General features: G+C 46.2%; 1 protein-coding gene across 6 annotated transcripts in view; it reads left to right on the forward strand.

The window, feature by feature from the left end:
* The window catches only part of entpd6 (ectonucleoside triphosphate diphosphohydrolase 6), a 91,349-nt gene that overhangs the window by 12,361 nt on the left and 58,885 nt on the right, over window positions 1–20,103 (forward strand). For all 6 annotated transcript variants that reach the window (XM_070890043.1, XM_070890040.1, XM_070890042.1 and 3 more), the window contains exons 3-4: window positions 2,607–2,683; window positions 15,750–15,893. In XM_070890043.1, the coding sequence (XP_070746144.1) occupies window positions 2,607–2,683; window positions 15,750–15,893 (221 nt within the window). The remainder of the gene's footprint in view (window positions 1–2,606; window positions 2,684–15,749; window positions 15,894–20,103) is intronic.

Genomic DNA, 20,103 nt, shown 5'->3' on the forward strand with positions numbered 1-20,103 from the left:
TGGTAGACTTCTCTCTCCGAGGACTGCTGACTTCCCCCCACCCCCCCCCCCGGATCAAAACTCTTCCCTCCCTCCCCCCCACCCATCCCATCAAAATTCTCCTCACTAAAAAGCACAACCATCAATAAATAAAAAATCAAACTCAAGTTCTACCTCGGTGCGGGAGGCCGCTTGGCCGGGGATAGGTAGGTGCGGGACTCTCCTTGGCGTGCAACAGCCCGACTCGCATTGTGACACCACTCGGCCTGGGATAGGGGCGGGACATCGGGTCCCCCGCTGCAGAGGAGCCACTGCGCATGCGCGAAACCTCCAGTGCGCATGCGTTGAGCTGCAGGCACTCTTTTGAGCGCAGGGCACTAGCTCCGCCCCCACTGCAATTGCCGCACCAAGGAAAGTCGACAGAGCGGGGAGAATACGGCAATATCTTTTTGGTGCCATTTTGAGCGTGGAAAGTCGGCGCACCTCACGTAAGTGCGCCGAAAAAACTGGAGGGCCAAATTTGGGCCCATAGTCTCAGAATAAGGGGCCGCCCATTTAAAACTTTAAAACTGAGATGTGGAGAAATTTCTTCTCTTAGAGGGTTGTAAATCTATGGGATTCTCTGTCCCAGAGAGCTGTGGAGGCTGGGTCATTGAATATATTTAAGGCGGAGATAGACAGATTTTTGAATGATAAGAGAGTTAAGGGTTATGGGGAGCGGGCAGCGAAGTGGAGCTGAGTCCATGATCTTATTGAATGGCGGAGCAGGCTTGAGGGGGTGTATGGCCAACTCCTGCTCCTATTATGTTCTTATTTATGGCCCCTACTTTAGTCTCCCCCACAAGCGGAAACATCCATCGCATCCTTCTGTGCTATATCATTCTATGTCTGTTGATTCTGACTTCAATAATCCCTTAAATATTTTCTAAAGTTGAACCCTTGGCTTCTCTTTTATGTTATTCCTCTGGAACTGACTTGCCAAATCAGTAACTTTTTTAAGATGCTGCTTAAGGATGGTGAGCAGCTGGTTTTAAGGAAATCCTGATTCTATAGCATGTTTCTTATTATTCAAATGTAGTGGCTTATTTACATCAAAAGCTACTATGCTTTTTGTTAAAGGCAATTCTTTGGGTATAGTACTGCCATATTTACATATGATTTTGTTTCAGAACTGTATCCCCAATGGTGCTCAAAAGGTATTCCACGAATTGTGAGGGGAAAAAGAACAAATAGACACACACCATCAGCCAAGGATATCCCCTTGGAGCATTCCTGCTTCACAGACAACAAAAAACTCTCTCACTCTCGTCCTTCCCTTACAGTTAGCTTTTATGATAGCTGTATATGGAAACATAGAAAATAGGTCCACGAGTAGGCCATTCGGTCCTTCGAGCCTGTTCCACCATTCAATATGATCATGGCTGATCATGCACTTCAGTCCCCCATTCCTGCTTTCTCTCCATACCCCTTGATCCCTTTAGCCGTAAAGGCCACATCTAACTCCCTTTTGAATATATCCAACGAACTGGCCTCGACAACTTTCTGTGGTAGAGAATTCCACGGGTTCATAATTCTCTGGTGAAAAAGTTTCTCCTCATCTCAGTCCTAGATTGCTTCCCCCTTATCCTTAGACTGTGACCCCTGGTTCTGGACTTCCCCAACATCGAGAACATTCTTCCTGCATCTAACCTGTCCAATCCAGTCAGAATTTTATATGTTTCTACGAGATACCCTCTCATTCTCCTAAATTCCAGTGAATATAAGCCTAATTGATCCAGTCTTTCTTCCAATGTCAGTCCTGTCATCCCGGGAATCAGTCTGGTGAACCTTCGCTGCACTCCCTCAATAGCAAGAATGTCCTTCCTCAGATTAGGAGACCAAAACTGTACACAATATTGAAGGTGCAGCCTCACCAAGGCCCTGTACAACTGTAGTAAGACCTCCCTGCTCCTATACTTAAAACCTCTCGCTATGAAGGCCATTTACCGCCTTCATCGCCTGCTGTACCTGCATGCCAACTTTCAATGACTGATGTACCATGACGCCCAGGTCTCGCTGCACCTCCCCTTTTACTAATCTGTCACCATTCAGATAATCTGCCTTCCTGTTTTTACCACCAAGGTGGATAACCTCACATTTATCTACATTATACCTATCTATGAACTGTGACTATGAACTATGTCTCCTTCTCTCCTCCCTCTATTGCTGTTGGTGCTGTTCTCCCTCCCTCTCTCTCTCTTTCATTTTCTCTCCCCCTCCACACTTGTTTTATTGTGGCTCTGTTGTTAGCTCTCTTGCTTCTGTATCAGAAGGTTGTGGGTTCAAGCTCCACTCCAGGCTGAGGCTCCAGTACAGTACTGAGGGAGAGAAATTTAGATCAAAATGGTTTTTAAAGCTCTCCAGCTTCTATCTTGCACTGCAGTAACTTGGCTTTTGATTTGTATCCTATTATGTAATTTCAATATATTTATTGCATAGGTCTGTAATTCTCAGTTAACTACGTTTGTGAAGATACCAAGTGAAGCAATGGTTGTTACAAATTGCTGTATACTCACATCATTGATGTGAACTACACATTTAAAAAGTCTAATCATTCAGTTTTCTAAATTTGTTTTTCCTTTCAACAGAATCTCCTAAACTTGCACATGAAACTTTCAAAGCCTTGAAGCCAGGATTGTCGGCATATTCTGACAAGCCCCATTTGGTATTACTTTTTCTTACTTTCTTAACATTTTATCCACTCTAATTAAAAAAAGTATCACCAACTCACCTTAAGAAATAAAAACACAAAATGCTAGAAATATTCAGCAAGTCGGGCAGCATCTATAGAGAGAGAAGCAAGGTTAACGTTTCAGGTCGATGACTTTTCATCAAAACTGGAAGATGTTCGCGATGAACAGCTTTTGCAATTAAAATCCAGCAGAGATTCAATGTGGAAGAAGCAAGGCAAGTAGACTCCAAGGGTATAAGCCACCCCACCCTAAGCAGCAGCCCACACCTACACCATACCCGGAGGTACTGGTGCAGCCTTCTCTAATACCAGTTGTTCAACTAGGTGTTTGAGGCCGGAAGGCTGTAAAGTGCCTAATTGAAAGATGTGTTGCTGTTCCTTGAGCTTGATTGGAACAGTGTAAGAGGCCAAGGACAAACGGGTCAGAGTGAGAGTGGGTTGGAGAATTAAAGTGTCAAGCGACCGGAAGTGCAGGGTCGCGCTTGTGGACTGAATAGAGAGGTTCATCAAAGTGATGGCGTTGTGAAATAGTGCGATTAGTGCAAAAATTACTGAGTAGCTTCTAGACTGTGAAGTTTGTTTTCAATTGAGAAATCAAAGTGAAGGCCCATTGTGTAGGGCACCATAAAGGTTGAAGAGAGCAGAGAAGACTGAGTACGTCAGAAAGTAGTTGGGTTAGGCCAAGCTTTGGCTATAAACTCTCGAAGATTATAGGGTAAAAAGAAAGACCAAGGGAGGCCAGGATTTCCACAATTTGGAGATTTTGAATGGGGGGCAAATGAGTGAGACACGATGTAATGAATTTTGATTTTAATGAGTCTTGATTTCAACACTGGAGGTGTAGAAGGAAGTATTGACGACAGCAACAATTTGCATTTGTATAGCACCTTCAACATACCCAAACATCCCAAGGCACTTCACAGGAGCATAAGCAGACAAAAATTGCCACCGAGCCAAAGAAGACATTAGGACAGGTGACCAAACGCTTGGTCAAAGAGGTAGATTTTAAGCTGTGTCTTAAAAGAGGAGAGACAGAGGGGTATCACAAGGGAATTCCAGAGCTTCACACTTGGAGGGCTGACGGCCCGGCCGCCAATGGTGGGGTGAAGAGACTGCAAGATGCCCAAGAAGCCAGAGATTGAGGAATATAGAGTTCTCGGAGGGTTAGAGTCATAGAATCTTACGGAACAAAAGGAGGTCCATTCGGCTCATTGTGCTTCTGCCAGCTCTTTGAAAGAGCTGTCCAGTTTAGTCCCACACCCCAGCTTTTTATCCCCATAACCCTGCAAATTATTCCTCTTTAAGTATGTGTCCAATTGCATTTTGAAAGTTCCCGTGGTTCTGCTTCCACAACTCTATCAGCTAGTGCGTTCCAGACAATGACTTCGGTCTTTTGAACATTTAGTTGGAGGAAATTTCTGCTCATCCAGTAACTGATGTCGGACAAGCAGTCTGACAATTTACAAGACCATAGAGGGATCATGAGAAGTGATGAGGCAGAGCTGAATGTAGTCAGTGTACATGTGGAACTTGACGTGTTTTCGGATGATGTCGCTTAGGGGGCAGTATGTAGATGAGGAATCGGAGGCGGGGGCCAAGGATAGATCCTTGGGGGACTCCAGAGATAACAGTGCGGGGAAAAAAGTCCATTGCAGGTCATTCTCGGGCTACGGCTGGATGGATAAGAATGGAACCAGGCGAGTGCAGTCCCACCCAGCTGGACGACACAGGAGAGGCGTTGGAGGAGGATGGTCTGGTCAACCGTGTCAAAGGCTTCAGACATGTCAAGAAGACTGAGGAGGGATAGTTTACCACGTTCACAGTCTCATAGGATGTCATTTGTGACTTTGATAAGAGCCATTTCGGTACATGGTAAGGACGGAAAGCTGATTGGAGGGATTCAAACTGAGTTCTGGGAAAGGTGGGCGCGGATTTGGGAGATGACAACATGTTCAAGGACTGTGAAGAGGAAAGCAAGGTTGAAGATGGGGCTGTAGTTAGCAGGCAAGTGGAGAGTATTCCATCACACTCCTGTCTTGTGCCTTGTAGATGTGGAATGGCTCTGGGGAGTCAGGAGGTGAGACACTCGCTGCAGAATACCCAGCTTCTGACCTGCTCTTGTAGCCACAGTATTTGTGGAGCTGCTCCAGTTGAATTTCTGGTTGATGGTGGGGGCTTTGACAATGGTAATGCCATTAAATGTCAAGGGAAGGAGGTTAGACTCTCTTTCTCGTTGGAGATGGTCATTGCCTGACATTTCTGTGACGCAAATGTTACTAGCCACTTATCAGCCCAAGCCTGAACGTTTTCCAGGTCTTGCTGCATGTGGGCACAGATTGTTTTGTATCTCAGGAGATGCGAATGGAACTGAACACCATGCAATCATCAGCAAATATTCAGATTTCTGACCTTATGATGGAGGGAAGGTCATTGATGAAGCAGCTGAAGATGGTTGAGCTTGGAACACTACCTTGAGGAATTCCTGCAGCTTAGAAACATAGAAAATAGGTGCAGGAGTAGGCCATTCGGCCCTTTGAGCCTGCACCACCATTCAGTATGATCATGCAACTTCAGTACCCCATTCCTGCTTTCTCTCCATACCCCTTGATCCCTTTAACCGTAAGGGCCACATCTAAGTCCCTTTTGAATATATCTAACAAACTGGCCTCAACAACTTTGTGGTAGAGAATTCCACAGGTTCACAATTCTCTGAGTGAAGAAGTTTCTCCTCATCTCGGTCCTAAATGGCTTACACCTTATCCTTAGACTGTGACCCCTGGTTCTGGATTTCCCCAACATCAGGAACATTCTTCCTGCATCTAACCTGTCCAATCTCATCAGAATGTTATGTTTCTATGAGATCCCCTTTCATTCTTCTAAATTCCAGTGAATATAAGCCTAGTCGATCCAGTCTTTCTTATGTCAGTCCTGCCATCCCAGGAATCCCTCTGATGAACCTTCGCTGCACTCCCTCAATAGCAAGAATGTCCTTCCTCAGATTAGGTGACCAAAACTGTACATAATATTCAAGGTGTGGCCTCACTGAGGCCCTGTACAGCTTGCAGTAAGACTTCCCTGCTCCTATACTCAAATCCTCACTATGAAGGCCAACGTGCCATTTGCCGCCTTCACTGCCTGCTGTATCTGCATGCCAACTTTCAATGACTCATGTACCATGATACCCAGGTCTCGTTGCACCTCCCATTTTCCTAATCTGTCACCATTCAGATATTCTGTCTTCCTGTTTTTGCCACCAAAGTGGATAACCTCACATTTATCTACATTTATACTGCATCTGCCATGCATTTGCCCACTCACCTAACCTGTCCAAGTCACCCTGCAACCTCTTGGCATCCTCCTCACAACTCACACTGCCACCCAGCTTAGTGTCACCTGCAAACTTGGAGATATTACATTCAATTCCTTCGTCTAAATCATTAATGTATATTGTAAATAGCTGGGGTACCAGCACTGAGCCTTGTGGTACCCCACTAGTCACTGCCTGCCATTCTGAAAAGGACCCGTTTATTCCTAATCTTTGCTTCCTGTCTGCCAACCAGTTCCCTATCCACGTCAATACATTACCCCCAATACCGTGTGCTTTAATTTTGCTCACTAATCTCTTGTGTGGGACCTTGTCAAAAGCCTTTTGAAAATCCAAATATACCACATCCACTGGTTATCCCTTGTCCACTCTACTAGTTACATCCTCAAAAAAATTCTAGAAGATTTGTCAAGCATGATTTCCCTTTCACAAATCCATGTTGACTTGGACCGATCCTGACACTGCTTTCCAAATGCGCTGCTATTGCATATTTAATAATTAATTCCAACATTTTAGCCACTACTGAGGTCAGGCTGACCAGTCTATACTTCCCTGTTTTCTCCCTTTTTTAAAAAGTGGGGTTACATTAGCTACCCTCCAATCCATAGGAACTGATCCAGAGTCTATAAAATGTTGGAAAATGACCACCAATACATCCACTATTTCTAGGGCCACTTCTCTTAAGTACTCTGGGATGCAGATTATCAGGCCCTGGGGATTTATCGGCCTTCAATCCCATCAATTTCCCGTACACAATTTCCTGACTAATAAGGATTTCCTTCGGTTACTGCTTCTCGCTAGACCCTCGGTCCCCTAGTATATCCAGAAGATTATTTGTGTCTTCCTTAGTGAAGACAGAACCAAAGTATTTGTTCAATTGGTCTGCCATTTCTTTGTTCCCCATTATAAATTCACCTGATTCTGACTGCAAGGAACCTATATTTGTCTTCACTAATCTTTTTCTCTTCACATATCTATAGAAGCTTTTGCAGTCAGTTTTTATGTTCCCTGCAAGCTTACTCTCATACTCTATTTTCCCTCTCCTAATTAAACCCTTAGTCCTCCTCTGCTGAATTCTAAATTTCTCCCAGTCCTCAGGTTTGCTGATTTTACTGGCCAATTTATATGCATCTTCCTTGGATTTAACACTATCTCTAATTTCCCTTGTTAGCCACAGTTGAGCCACCTTCCCCATTTTATTTTTACTCCAGACAGGGATGTACAATTGTTGAAGTTCATCCATGTGATCTTTAAATGTCTGCAATTGCCCATTCACCGTCCACCCTTTAAGTATCATTCGCCTGTCTATCCTAGCCAATTCATGTCTCATACCATCGAAGTTACTTTTCTTTAATTTCAGGGCCCTAGTCTCTGAATTAACTGTCATTTTCCATCTTAATGAAGAATTCTACTATATTATGGTCACTCTTCCCCAAGAGGAACTCCTGCAGCGATGTCCTGGGGCTGAGATGATTGGCATCCTACAACCACAACCATCTTCCTTTGTGTTAGGTATGACTCCAGCCCGTTCCCTCCTCCACCCCCGATTCCCATTGACATAAATTTAATTAGGGTTGCTTGATGCCACACTCGGCCAAATGCTGTCTTGATGTCGAGGGCAGTCACTTGCCTCACTCCTGGAATTCAGCTCTTTTGTACATGAGGTCTGGAGCTGAGTGGTCCTGGCAGAACCCAAACTGAGCAACGGTGAGGAGGTTATTGGTCAGTAAGTGCCACTTGGTGACACCTTCCATCACTTTGCTGATTGAGAGTAGACTGATGGGGTGGTAATTGGCTGGATTGGATGTGTCTTGCTTTTGTGGACAGGACAAACCTGGGCAATTTTCCACTTGGGTAGATGCCAGTGTTGTAGCTGTACTGAATCAGCTGTGCTAGAGGCGCAACCAGTTCTGGAGCACAAGTCTTCAGCACAACAGCTGGAATGTTGTCGGGGCCCATCGCCTTTGCTGTATCCAGCGTGCTCAGCCATTTTTTGATATCATGTGGAGTGAATCGAATTGGCTGAAGACTGACTTCTGTGCTGGTGGGAACCTCGGGAGGAGGCCGAGATGGATCATCCACTCAGCACTTCTGGCTGAGGAGTGTTGCAAACGCTTCAGCCTTGTCTTTTGCACTCACATGCCATCATTGAGAATGGGGATATTCACAGAACCCCTGTTGGTTGTTTAATTGTCCGCCGCCATTCACGACTGGATGTAGCATGACTGCATGGCTCGGAGAGGGCATAAGGGAGAGAGGAGAGAAACTAGAGAAAGATGCGACTTCAAGGCTTGGTGCAGGGGGAGCCTTTGAGGAAGTTTGGCCTGGTGGGCTAGGGGAAAGGAGGGAAGCGCCAGAGACAGCTGAATGGATGGTCCCAATCTTAGTGACAAAGTCGTCCATGAGCTCCTCGCAGTTGTTGGAGGTAAGGTGGAGAAGGCATGGGAGAGGTGTTTAAGAAGATGGTTTGTCGTGTAGAAAAGAAGTCCTGGGCTATCTTGCATTCTAGGATGATCCTGAAATAGTGAACAGTTTTGGCAGAGGAGAGCAGGACCCAATCGTGCTTTATGTGGTCCAACCAGATCTGGTAATGAATGGCAAAACCAGTTGTCTGCCATAAATATTGAAGTCTGCATCCCTTGGAATTAAGGGAATGGAGATGAGGGCCTTGCAGGCGGAATGTCCAGGGTGAGAGAGAGTAATGGTTTTAATGGGAGCTGGGGCTTCAAAGGTGGTGTGAGGGTGTTGAGCAGAAATGTCGTGGTGAATGGCGGGCCCAAGGCTGGACAGTTGGGAGTTGATAAGTGCAGTTGTAAGAGAGTCGGGAGAGAGTTTTTTTCCAGGGGCGGACACAAAAGGTAGTGGGGTTGGAGGGGGGTGTCGGTGGAGAATGATTCAAGGAAGTGATCAGAGGTGGCCTTATCTGTGACTGACATGATGGGAGTAGCGAGGTCACGTGAGATGGCAGGGTCAAGGGGTGGCCATGAATATGGATAGGTGAGTTTATATTGCAGATAGGAGGGCAGTGAACTCAGGAGAGAGAGCATGATGAGTTGAGATGGAGGTTGAAATCACCAAGGATGAGAAGTCGTTTGGTGCAGAGGCTGAGGGAGGAAAGCAGTGAAGATATCCCAGTGATAAATTTGGTGGGGTACTTGGCTGGGCGGTGGTGAATGAGGATTTTAAAGGAGAGGCAAGAGGGGTGGAACAAGGTGAGATGCTCAAAGGCGAAGATGGCAGAGGAGTAGGAGGACAGTCCAAGGTGTGATTTGGTGATCAGAGGCACACCGCCACTGCGACGGTTTGAGCGGGACAAGTAGTGGAAGGTATATCTAGGCAAGGAGGCTTCATTTAGAGGGAAGGTGTCATCACCCCTCAGCCAAGTTTCCATCAGAGCCAGGATGTTGATGCAATCATCCCCGGTAAGCTCATGGATGGCAGGGGCCTTGTTCACAAGTGAATGGACATTCTAGAGGAAGATGTGGAGAGGAGCAGTGACCAGCTGATAGAATTCACAGGGTTCGCTTTGGGAGGAGTAAGTGGGACAGGAAGAGGTAGGAAAGATTAGTTCCCAGTGAGCACGTTGGGCGGAAAGGCCGATGAGAGAGTAAGGATGGAGCCGTTGGGGTTGCTGCTCGTAAGGAGGCAGCGATGAGTGCCTCAATGGGCCCACCGAAGGATGCCAAGAGAGGCACAGAGAGAAGCTGTAAGCTTATCCAAGAGGGAATCAAGTCTAGGACGGCAGGTGGAGAGTGGGAAGATTGAAGAGTAATAGAGGATTGGGGTAGGGATTTGGGAGGGCAAAATATCTGAGGGGGAGATGAAAGGAGGCATGATGACAGGAGTTGAGGGGTAAAGAGAAGAGTAGAAATAGGGGAGAGCGAGAGTGGAAATAAAAGTGATGGACTCTGGTCCAGAGCGACAGCCAAAACGAACACTTAAATGGACATGAAAACTCAAGTAGCAAGATTAGTTTACATATATCCTGGTAGTAAACAAAGAATAGTGAGGAAACAATAGGATGGAGTCCAGAGTTGATGTCAGAGGTCCTGTGTTGGGATAAAGTTGATGTCGGTATGCTGGAGCCAGCTTGGGGTATCAATGAACTGATGTCTAGGTTTGGATCAGGTGTGGTGGGCGAGTGAGTCCAGAAGCTGTTTGAAGGGTAGAGTATTGGAGGACGCAGAACTGGAGGTATTTCCATGGCCATGAAGAACCAGGAGGTGTGCAGAATCGACAGTGGGACAGTAAAACAGTGGCGAAGTTGGAGGTCACCATAAGATCTGGAGGCGACGGAGAAATGGACTTCGGCCCAGGAGAGTGAATTTTTGGTGAGGAACTGATTAGCTGAAGCTGACAATCCAGTAGACCCAATTGGAGAGTCACAGGCTCAGCAGGTAACAGCAGTGGTGGGGGACGGACTGTAGGCTAGACAGTTACTTTAAAAGTTAAACAGCTGAGTCTTGCGGTGTAGTCCAGTGCAGAAGCATAGTGTTGATGTCCAGGAATTTGGAAGCCAAATTTGAGCAAAGATCCAGTGCTCACGGAAGAAAAGAAAGAGTAGGAATGGTCAGGAAATGGGCAGTGAGCAGTTGGCCCAGGTAACTTAAAACTAGCCGTTAGCTTGTACTTAGGGCTAAAATGTACCCACTATTACTGTTACAGCAGTCTAGGATTCTAACTCCGATTATGTTTAGCTCAAACCATAAGGTAGTATTCACTTACACGCAACGTTAAAAATCTAGCAACATCTTGCTGTTTCAAAAAATTCAATTCGGCCCGAAAACAGGCGAGGGGATCGCGTTGGCTTCCAGTATATAAACCATATTTCAATTTGAAGACGGTATTCCAGCCAAACATCGACTAGATTTAACTTGCAATGTGTACTTAACAGTAAATTGGATGATCAGGTGAACTTTGACAAAGTTACAGAGATGGGGGACAGTACTGTTAGCCTGCATGTAGGACCAATGAGTAACAACAACTTGTATTTATATAGCGCCTTTAACATAGTGAAACGTCCCAAGGTGCTTCACAGGAATATTATCAGACACACAAATTGACACCAAGCCACAAGGAGAAATTAGGGCAGGTGACCAAAAGCTTGGTCAAAGAAGTAAGTTTTAAGGAGCATCTTAAAGGAGGAAAGAGAGGCAGAGAGGTTTAGGCAGAGAATTTTAGAGCTTGGGGCCTAGGCAACAGAAGACACGGCCACCAATAATTGAGCAATTATAATCGGGGATGCTCAAGAGAGCAGAATTAGAGGAGCGCAGATATCTTGGAGTGGGGGTGGGCTGGTCGTGGGGCAGAAGGAGATTACAGAGATAGGGAGGGGCGAGGCCATGGAGGTATTTGAAAGCAAGGATGATAATTTTGAAATCGAACCGGGAGCCAACGTAGGTCAGCAAGCACAGGGATGATGGGTGAGCGGGACTTAGTGCGAGTTAGGACATGGGCAGCCGAGTTTTGGATCACCTCAAGTTAATGTAGGGTAAAATGTGGGAGGCTAGCCAGGAGTGCATTGGAATAGTCGAGTTTGGAGATAACAAATGCATGGATGAGGGTTTCGGCAGCGGATGAGCTGAGGCAAGGGCAGAGACTAGTGATGTTATGGAAGTGGAAATAGGTGGTCTTAGTTATGCTGCGGGTATGTGGTCGAAAGCTCATTTCAGGAGCAAATATGACGCCAAGGTTACGAACAGTGATTTAGCCTCAGACAGAACTTGAGGAGAGGAATGGAATCAATGGTTAGGGAACAGAGTTTGTGGTGGGGACCGAAAACAATGGCTTCAGTCTTCCCAATATTTAATTGGAGAAAATTTCTGTTCGGCTAGAACTGGATGTCGTACAAGCAGTCTGACAATTTAGAGACCGTGGAGGGGTCGAGCGAAGTGGTGGTGAGGTAGAGCTGGGTGTCGTCAGTGTACATGTGGAAACTGACGCTGTGTTTCCAGATGATGTCACCAAGGGGCAACATGTAGATAAGAAATAGGAGGGGGGCCAAGGATAGATCATTGGGGGACACCAGAGGTAACGATGCGGGAGTGGGAAGAGAAGCCTCTGGCTACGATTGGATAGACAAGAATGGAACCAGGCGAGTGCAGTCCCACCCAACTGGACGACAGGGGAGAGAGGCGTTGGAGCAGGATAGAATGTCAACCATGTCAAAGGCTGCAGACAAGTCAAGAAGGTCGAGGAGGGATAGTTTGCCTTTGTCACAGTCACAGGATGTTATTTGTGACTTTGATGAGAGCCGTTTCTGTACTGTGGCAGGCGCGGAAACCGGATTGGAGGGATTCAAACATGGAATTGCGGGAAAGTTGAACTTGGATTTGGCAGGCGACAACACGTTCAAGGACTTTGGAGAGGGAGGGGAGGTTGGAGATAGGATGGTAGTTTGCAAGGACGGAGGGGGTCAGGAGTTGTTTTTTTGAGGAGAGGGGTGATGACGGTCGATTTGAGGGAGAGGGGGACAGTACCTGAGGAGAGAGAACCATTAACAATGTCGACTAATGTGGGAGCCAGAAAAGGAAGTTGGAGCAATACAAAACCATGCTGTAATCTTTAAACCATATAAAAATCAAATGAGCTGAGCAAAAAGAGCATCAGCTGAGAGATAAATTGGTATTTTATACTTTACACATATGGGCCGGAATCATCCCAGCCCTGTGAGTGAGGGTTTGGAGGCGGGCCCGCTGTCAAAATGGCCCTGATCGCAGACCCGACACCAAGCAGCGGACCAGTCAATTAACATGCTCGAGGTAATTTAAATGAATTTTACCAGGCGCTTACCATTTTACCAAGTTTGTCGTCCCCTGGGTTTCATGCCAGGTAATTGTATCGGGATCTCAGTGACTCTCCATTGCTTTGACTGGTTGGCAGCTGCAGAAGTGGTATCAAAGCTACCGTTTCACATCTGTTCACTTTCCAATCTCAGGATCTGAAGCCTTCAGGATTTAGAAGACACTTTTGAGCTGTATGCAGTTTGGAAGAGTTTGCAGTGAGCTCTCTATCCATTGTCACCTCCCCTCTCACCACTGACAGATCGCTTCTGTCATCCCAACTTCATTTGCCATCTATTCCAGCAGCATCAGTGCCCTTGAAAAAAATCTCACCTTGGTCCTCAGATTCCCACCACGCTCAGTAACATCACTAAACACACCAGCATCATCAGCAACAACACCAACCTTCTCCGCAATCACTTGATGCTGCACAGGACACAGGACATCAGCACCTGACCACATTGCTGCCCGGGAGGCCAGGGATGGCCTCACCATGCCCAGATTTACTTCACTTGATGCTGTACACCCTGGCTGCCGCATGATGTGCCAGGTTGGCACCATCCCACACCAGCAACATAAAGCATCACTGTAATGCCCAAGCCAATCCTTTCACACTCATCACCATTGTGCAGGATACCCTTATGCAACTCACTAAGCCACTTCCAAAGGTGCACACACATCTGTCCAAGAACACAAAGTGTTTAAAATAAAGATTTCAATATTTGACAACACATTAGCAGAAACTCTACATGAACATTAGTGAAAGTACTCAAGTGCCTACCTTTGTGTGTTGTTAGCTGGTATGCTTGCACTAGGGTGAGTGTGAGAGGTGGCTAGTGAGATGGGGATGTGATAATGTAGATAGAGAGAGGGATGGGTGGAGGTGAAAGGTAAGTTGGTGTGAGTAAGGATGTGCAGAGTGATAGGGATGTGATGAGTGGCACAGCAGGATGAGGTTGAGTGTGACTTTGCAGTAATGTTTTGTGATCTACTGAGATCATTGAAATGTTTGCGTCACTGCAGCCAGGTTCTCCTGACCACATCCCTGCTTGTGCCCTCCTGTGCAATGTGCAACCAGGCTGCGTTGGTCTGCTTGGGAGGTCTCTTCTGCCCATTGGAAGGGAAGACAAACTCCCTGTGTGCTGTAACTCACTCCATAAGCATCTGGAGAGTCATGGGAGAGTCTGGGTACAGCTGTGCGCCTTTGTGCAGTGCGTGTCAGTGTTTGCAGCACCTCAATGCTGCAAAATACTGACTGAACAACTGTCAAAAAAAAGTTAACTGGTCCCTTTAAGGAAACCGGCTGATGACGTGTCATCAAATGACGGCATCAGACCCACTTCCTGTTAATTGGCCGGGAACTTTGCAGGGCGGGCTTGTTAAGCCCCATCAACGGAAGATTGTTGAGAGGGCGGGCTGGAGCCGGGAGCACCTTCCCCACATGCCACCAATGCCGGCTGCCTCGGACTCGTCATCATTGGCTTAATCGCGGCCATAGTGTGCCCCAGCTGAGCTGTGGTCGTATAATGTGTATTTTGACACTGGCGTGCAATACATTACTTATACCAAAACCAAACTAGGTGCTGCCTTGAATTGGGTCAGCATTCATGCTGCAGCATCTGTCAGTCTTCAACTGTTGGGACATAATTCAATAGCACTTTCATGATGGCTGGTCGCTCGGGTGATGGTATAAAATGCCATCATGGAAGTTTGGCACTGTAACTTGCCATATTTGAATTAGGATCACTTGGCACAGTCTGTTGCTGCTGGTGTAAAGTAGTGCTGTGCTGTGTTTGTTAGCTTTCAACTTTACAGGGCCTAATTTGCTCGCTGTCCAAACTGGGATTGACCCTTGTATGTTGACTGCTCCTGGACTAGCAGTGCAGAATGGGGACTATTTAATTGGGTCAGAATTTAGCTTTGTCCTAGGAACAAGATGAGGTGGAAACCTGGCTTTGTGTGACATGTAACTCTATAATGGGAGGAAAATTGCAATCGGAGGCTTCCTTCGGACGAACGCCTCCGACCCCAAAATATGTTATAGAAATACCTGGTGATCCCGTTGGAACGTAGGGGTTGGAGGCCTCCATTCGCTGTGCAGCATACAGGAACATGTCTTCCAGATACGTATTCGTAACCTGGGATCACGTGGGCCTGGACCACCAATGAACATATAGTATTCTCTCATAATAATGGGAGATCTGTTTGTACAAGATCCCATTACTATTAATAAGACTACCCCCCCAAAAAACAAGAAACACAACACAAATAAATAAAAAAAAAACACCTCACATATTTAAAATTCATTGAAATTGTTCCCCTCTAAGTTGCACACCATCCCAACTTGGACATAGATCGCCGTTCCTTCATGGTTGCTGGTTCAAAATCCCAGAACTCCCAACATAACAGCACTGTGGGAGTACCCTCACCATACGGACTGCAGCGATTCAAGAAGGCGACTCACCATCTCCTCAAGGGCAAAGAGAAATGGCAATAAATGCTGCCTTTCCAGCAATGCTCACATGCTAAGAATAAATGTTTTAAATCCTGAAATATTAAAGCACTGTTTTGAAACATAACCACTGCAAGGTGACAATGGAAACTTACTCAGAACCACAACACTCGCGGTGAAAAGCCAGCCCTGAACCGCCAGTCTCTCTAATCACAAATGAAATATGCACGAATTGAGGAAATGAAAGGGGACCCTTGGGTGCAGATTTTCTAAGCACTCAGTGTGACTTCCCGAATTGAGATCTACTTTTTATACTAAGTTACTAAATTTGACTACTCAATTACTAAGCAGGGATATTTCCCAAACAGCATAAATTAATATTTATAGATATTGAATTACTGCTGAAGCTTATTGCATCAGAATTACATTCCTTGTTTAATAACTGAGTCTTGTCTAACACACATGGTTTATGTGTTACAGAGCTCGAAAGGCATTCATGATCTGCTGGACGTTGCCAAAAAGTCGGTTCCGAGTGACCTTTGGGCAAGCACACCTTTAGTACTAAAAGCTACTGCTGGTTTGCGTCTGTTACCAGGAGACAAAGCCCAGCATTTGCTGGATACGGTAATTCCAGTGAAGTAACTGTCTTGCTAACGTTGAAGCAAAATCATTGATTTGGAGAATTTGTGTAATACACATTTATAGCATGTTGTGGAGAAGTAAATGATACGTGACTTAGGAGATGTAATCCTTGAGCGTTACTGCCACAAATGAGTTCTTTTCATAATTCATTGATTCCCAAATTGTGTGTATAAAGTTTCCCAGGGATAGACTTTCAGGATCTTTGCACCCGATTACCTCCTGTTTTAGTGCCCGATTTAAGGTTTCTTCGGCATTACCGCCCTTTTATTGATTGTTGACCCCTCATTTAGTAAAAGTGAGTAAGACCCAGCACAAAATTGTTAAGTTCAATAAAAGTTTATATAAATTTTGAAAAAGTTTTGTGTAAAGTAAATTAATAAATAATTCTTTTAAAAGTAAATTTTGAAAAAAATAAAATAAAATTTACAAGATTGAAATAAGTAAACATTGCACTTTCAACCCACAATACCCCAAATAGTAAATATTTTTTCATTAAAAAATCAACAACATAATTTTTCATTAAAAAACCGAATTGCTGCCAGGGCGTTGTGCAACGGTGCGTCCTGAGCGCAGCTGCAGAAGTGGGGGGGGGGGCGGGGTGATTGGCAGCGCCAAGTGTGGGGAATGTGGAGAGGTGGTAAGGTCTGACGACCCGTCCTCGGAGCCAGAAGTATCGGCATGCTCCTGACTCCCATGTGCTGCCTGCACTGGTGGCACCGATACCTTGGGGTTCAGTGTCGTCCACCGGTTGCCGCAAGGCATCCACAGAATCGGCGATCCGCTGCATCACTGCAATCTGCGCCGCCGCCACCTCCTCCGACTGGCCGCTGATTGCGCTGCGATGATTTGTGCGAGTGCACCAATTGCCTCGAGGAGCTGTCGACCTATGTCGACGCTAGCCCTAGACAACGCAACCATATCCGTCTCGACGTCTGTCCGTCTTGCAGCACGCCTCTCCTGGCGAATCAGCCTCTGCCGATTAGGTACGGGGGCTGCGACACTCGGTGTGCCCTGCTGCATAACGTTTGGTCCAGTCACTTCCTCCGAGCCGAATCCATGAAAAATGAATTTGGCTGAGGGAAGAGGTGGTCGCAGGCATGAGGGACCCTTCAATGGATGGCCCCTCTCTCCAAATTCGACTTCCTGGGGTGGGTCGGACATTCGTTGATCATCCGACGCCGCCCCCTCCTCCTCTGTCATAACTGATTGCTGCTCTTCAGCTATAAAACAAGACATAATAGGTAAGCAGAAGGGAAGTGGGGGAGGAGGGAGGGTCAAGGTGACATTTTAACGCTTACATTGTGCATACATGTGAAGAGGCGCAACTTTACTGCATTATATTTCACCGAGATACACGACATGCAATGAACATGAACAGAATTTACAGAGACTACATGGCATTCTAATAATATTTCATGATGGTACAAGCTTTGCAGTACATTATAATTTATACATTATGCACATCCCGGAGATCATGTGTTACTCGTGTAGCACCTGCACCGGATCAGCACTACCACGAGTGGCCGAGCGATCATGCGCCCCTGTAAGGGCTGTGGCCCGCTCCTCCAGGTGGCTCAGCTCGTTCAACTCAGCTGGCCTTCCCTCGGTGCGCCGACATTCGCCTCTGTTGAAAATGATTTTTTTCTGAAAATATGACAATAGCATGGTTTAGTATAATTGCCAAAGTACTAGTAAGCACCCCCAATGCCTTTCAACACTGTTCCATTAATGCACCGTCACCATCCAAGTGATGCATGATGAACACATCTTTTAATTAAAGAAAAACAATATAATAACATTGCTGATAGTAACTCCAAGTTTAGCGAGATTAACAAATTCACAGTATGGCAGTTTTACATTTTTAACTAATGAATCATTGCATGATTAAAGTTCTTACTTACTCTTGCGGCCGAAACAATGTCGTTCCAGTGCTTGCAGCACTGGACTGGCCCCCGACGGATCTGGGTGACCGAGGACACCGTCTTGGCAATCTCTGCCCGTATTCTTTGATATACAGGGGGGCTGGGCTCGCCACGACCACCCCGGGTTAATCGGTCCCACCTCGAGGACCAGCGCAGCTTGGGCGTCCATTGTGAATCTTTTAGTCAGTTTCCACTTTCCCACGTTTGCCTCGGGCTCCACCTCCAATGCGACCATTAATTCATCTCCCATTTTTTATTTTGGTGAATAGTTCTGACTATTAATCGGTAACTGCTTTCTTCTCTCCCTCTCTCTCTTTACCCCTCCCTTCCTCAATTGCGCATGCGTGGGATGACCCCTGACCCCTGAAACGCGTGGGGGGGGTGTGAAATTGCGCATACGCAGAGAGAAAAAAAGTCGCGCATGCGCATTTTTAAAAAAATCACACATGCGCACAACACCCCCGCCCCCCAAAAAAATCGGGCATGCGCAGTAAGGCAGTTCGAGATGAAGGCGGTCTTACACGATGACCGAGACCGCCTGCTGCCGCACGCTACCGCTGGGAGGGAATCAGGTAAAAGTTGCGGCTTTAGATCTCAGCGGTAATTGGGCGGTATGGCCATATCTTCATACCGCCCAATTACTGCCGGGATAGGGCGGTGGTGGCGAGAAGTAGAAAGTCTAGCCCCCAGTGTTTTGAGTCTTGCCCGTGCCTATATTTAAGCCGGCAGTAGGGATGTGTGATTCACCCGCTTGTTTTCCTCTCCCAGAGCCAATGAGGCATAGTGTTTATGTTCTGGATTTCTATGAAGATTTGGGAAAAACTGGTAACTTGGTGAATGAGAAATATGTGGGTAGCACCCACATCCTGTAACTGCAGAGCCGTACCTTAGCACAACAACATACTGTGCTGCCACTTCTTGCATTGTTCACGATGAGTCAGACGTTATGTTACTTTAGGGCAGGAGAATTACACAATGTGTAATCATTAATTACAGACAAAAGTGATCACACTGTTACTGTCTCTCTGCTTTTATGTCACTCTCTCTATCTTTGTATTCCACGTTTCCTGTCTCTGACCCACCCGTGTGCTTGCCCCACACTTTTCACATTGTGTTTCTTTCACTCTGTCCAATTTCCCCTGCCCCCCACCCCCCCCCATTGTTTCCTGCTCACTCTTTGTAAGTCTGTCCTGCCTTCTGTCTCCTTCACGTGGCTCTCCATCGCACATGTTCCTTTTACTGATGCATTCAATATCTATCTCCATTTTTTAAAGCCCAGGATATGCAACAAGATGGGAGCCAACAGACTGGGTGGGGTGAGATTCTTGAGGTACTGTAACAACAGCGATAGACTGGAGGGACTGACGGGTGTGGCAAGGTGTCCGAGGTTGGGAAGAGGTTAGACCTGGAAACAAGTGTGGGGACCTCGGAGTAATCATGGGTATGAGGTGTGGGAGAGCCAAGGTCTGGGCATCCAGTGGGATTGTGGTGTGGGGACTTGTAGGACTTAGTTGGTGGCTGGGATGCAGCAGTAATTGGAGGGGTGGGGCGGGGTGGGGGCATGGAAAGGCTTGTGAGTTCGGCAAGGAGGTCTGAGAGCACTTGAGGACGTGGTTCGTTATATTTTGGATAAATAAAGTTTCATGAGACTGCTGAAAATTACGAACGCAGCAAAAATACACACCAGCATGATTGAGTTTTATCTATTCTAGACATAGTGAATCTTGCAGCACAGAAGGGAGACCACTTGGTCCATCGTGCTTGTGCCGACTCCTTGAAAGCTATCCAATTAGTCCCACTCTCCTTGCTGTTTCCCTATAGCCCTGCAAATTTTTCATTTTCAAATATATATGTCCAATTCACTTTTGAAAGTTGCTATTGAATCTGCTTCCTCCACCGCTTCAGGCAGTGTGTTCCAGATCATAACAGCTCGCTGCTTAAAACAATTTCTTCTCTTCTCCCCTCTGGACCTTTTGCCAATTATCTTAAATCTGTGTCCTCTGGTAACTGACACCTCCATCACCGTGGAAACAGTTTCTTCCTATCTACTCCATCAAAACTTCTCAAATCCCGTGCTTTCAAAACAAAGCGACTTTCTTTCACATTATTGTCATTTTGACAATACAAATGTCATTCATTATCCTCAGAAGGAAGAGACCCTTAAGTTAAGGGCTTCTCGTGATTGGCTTTCTATTAATTGGCATGCATCATAAAAGCGAAACCCAAGAACTGGAACACTAGCCAAGTGCTCCACATAGTGCCTGAGGCTT

This window comes from Pristiophorus japonicus, chromosome 9 (assembly GCF_044704955.1).
Source record: "Pristiophorus japonicus isolate sPriJap1 chromosome 9, sPriJap1.hap1, whole genome shotgun sequence".
In the NCBI taxonomy this organism is placed as follows: Eukaryota; Metazoa; Chordata; class Chondrichthyes; family Pristiophoridae; genus Pristiophorus; species Pristiophorus japonicus.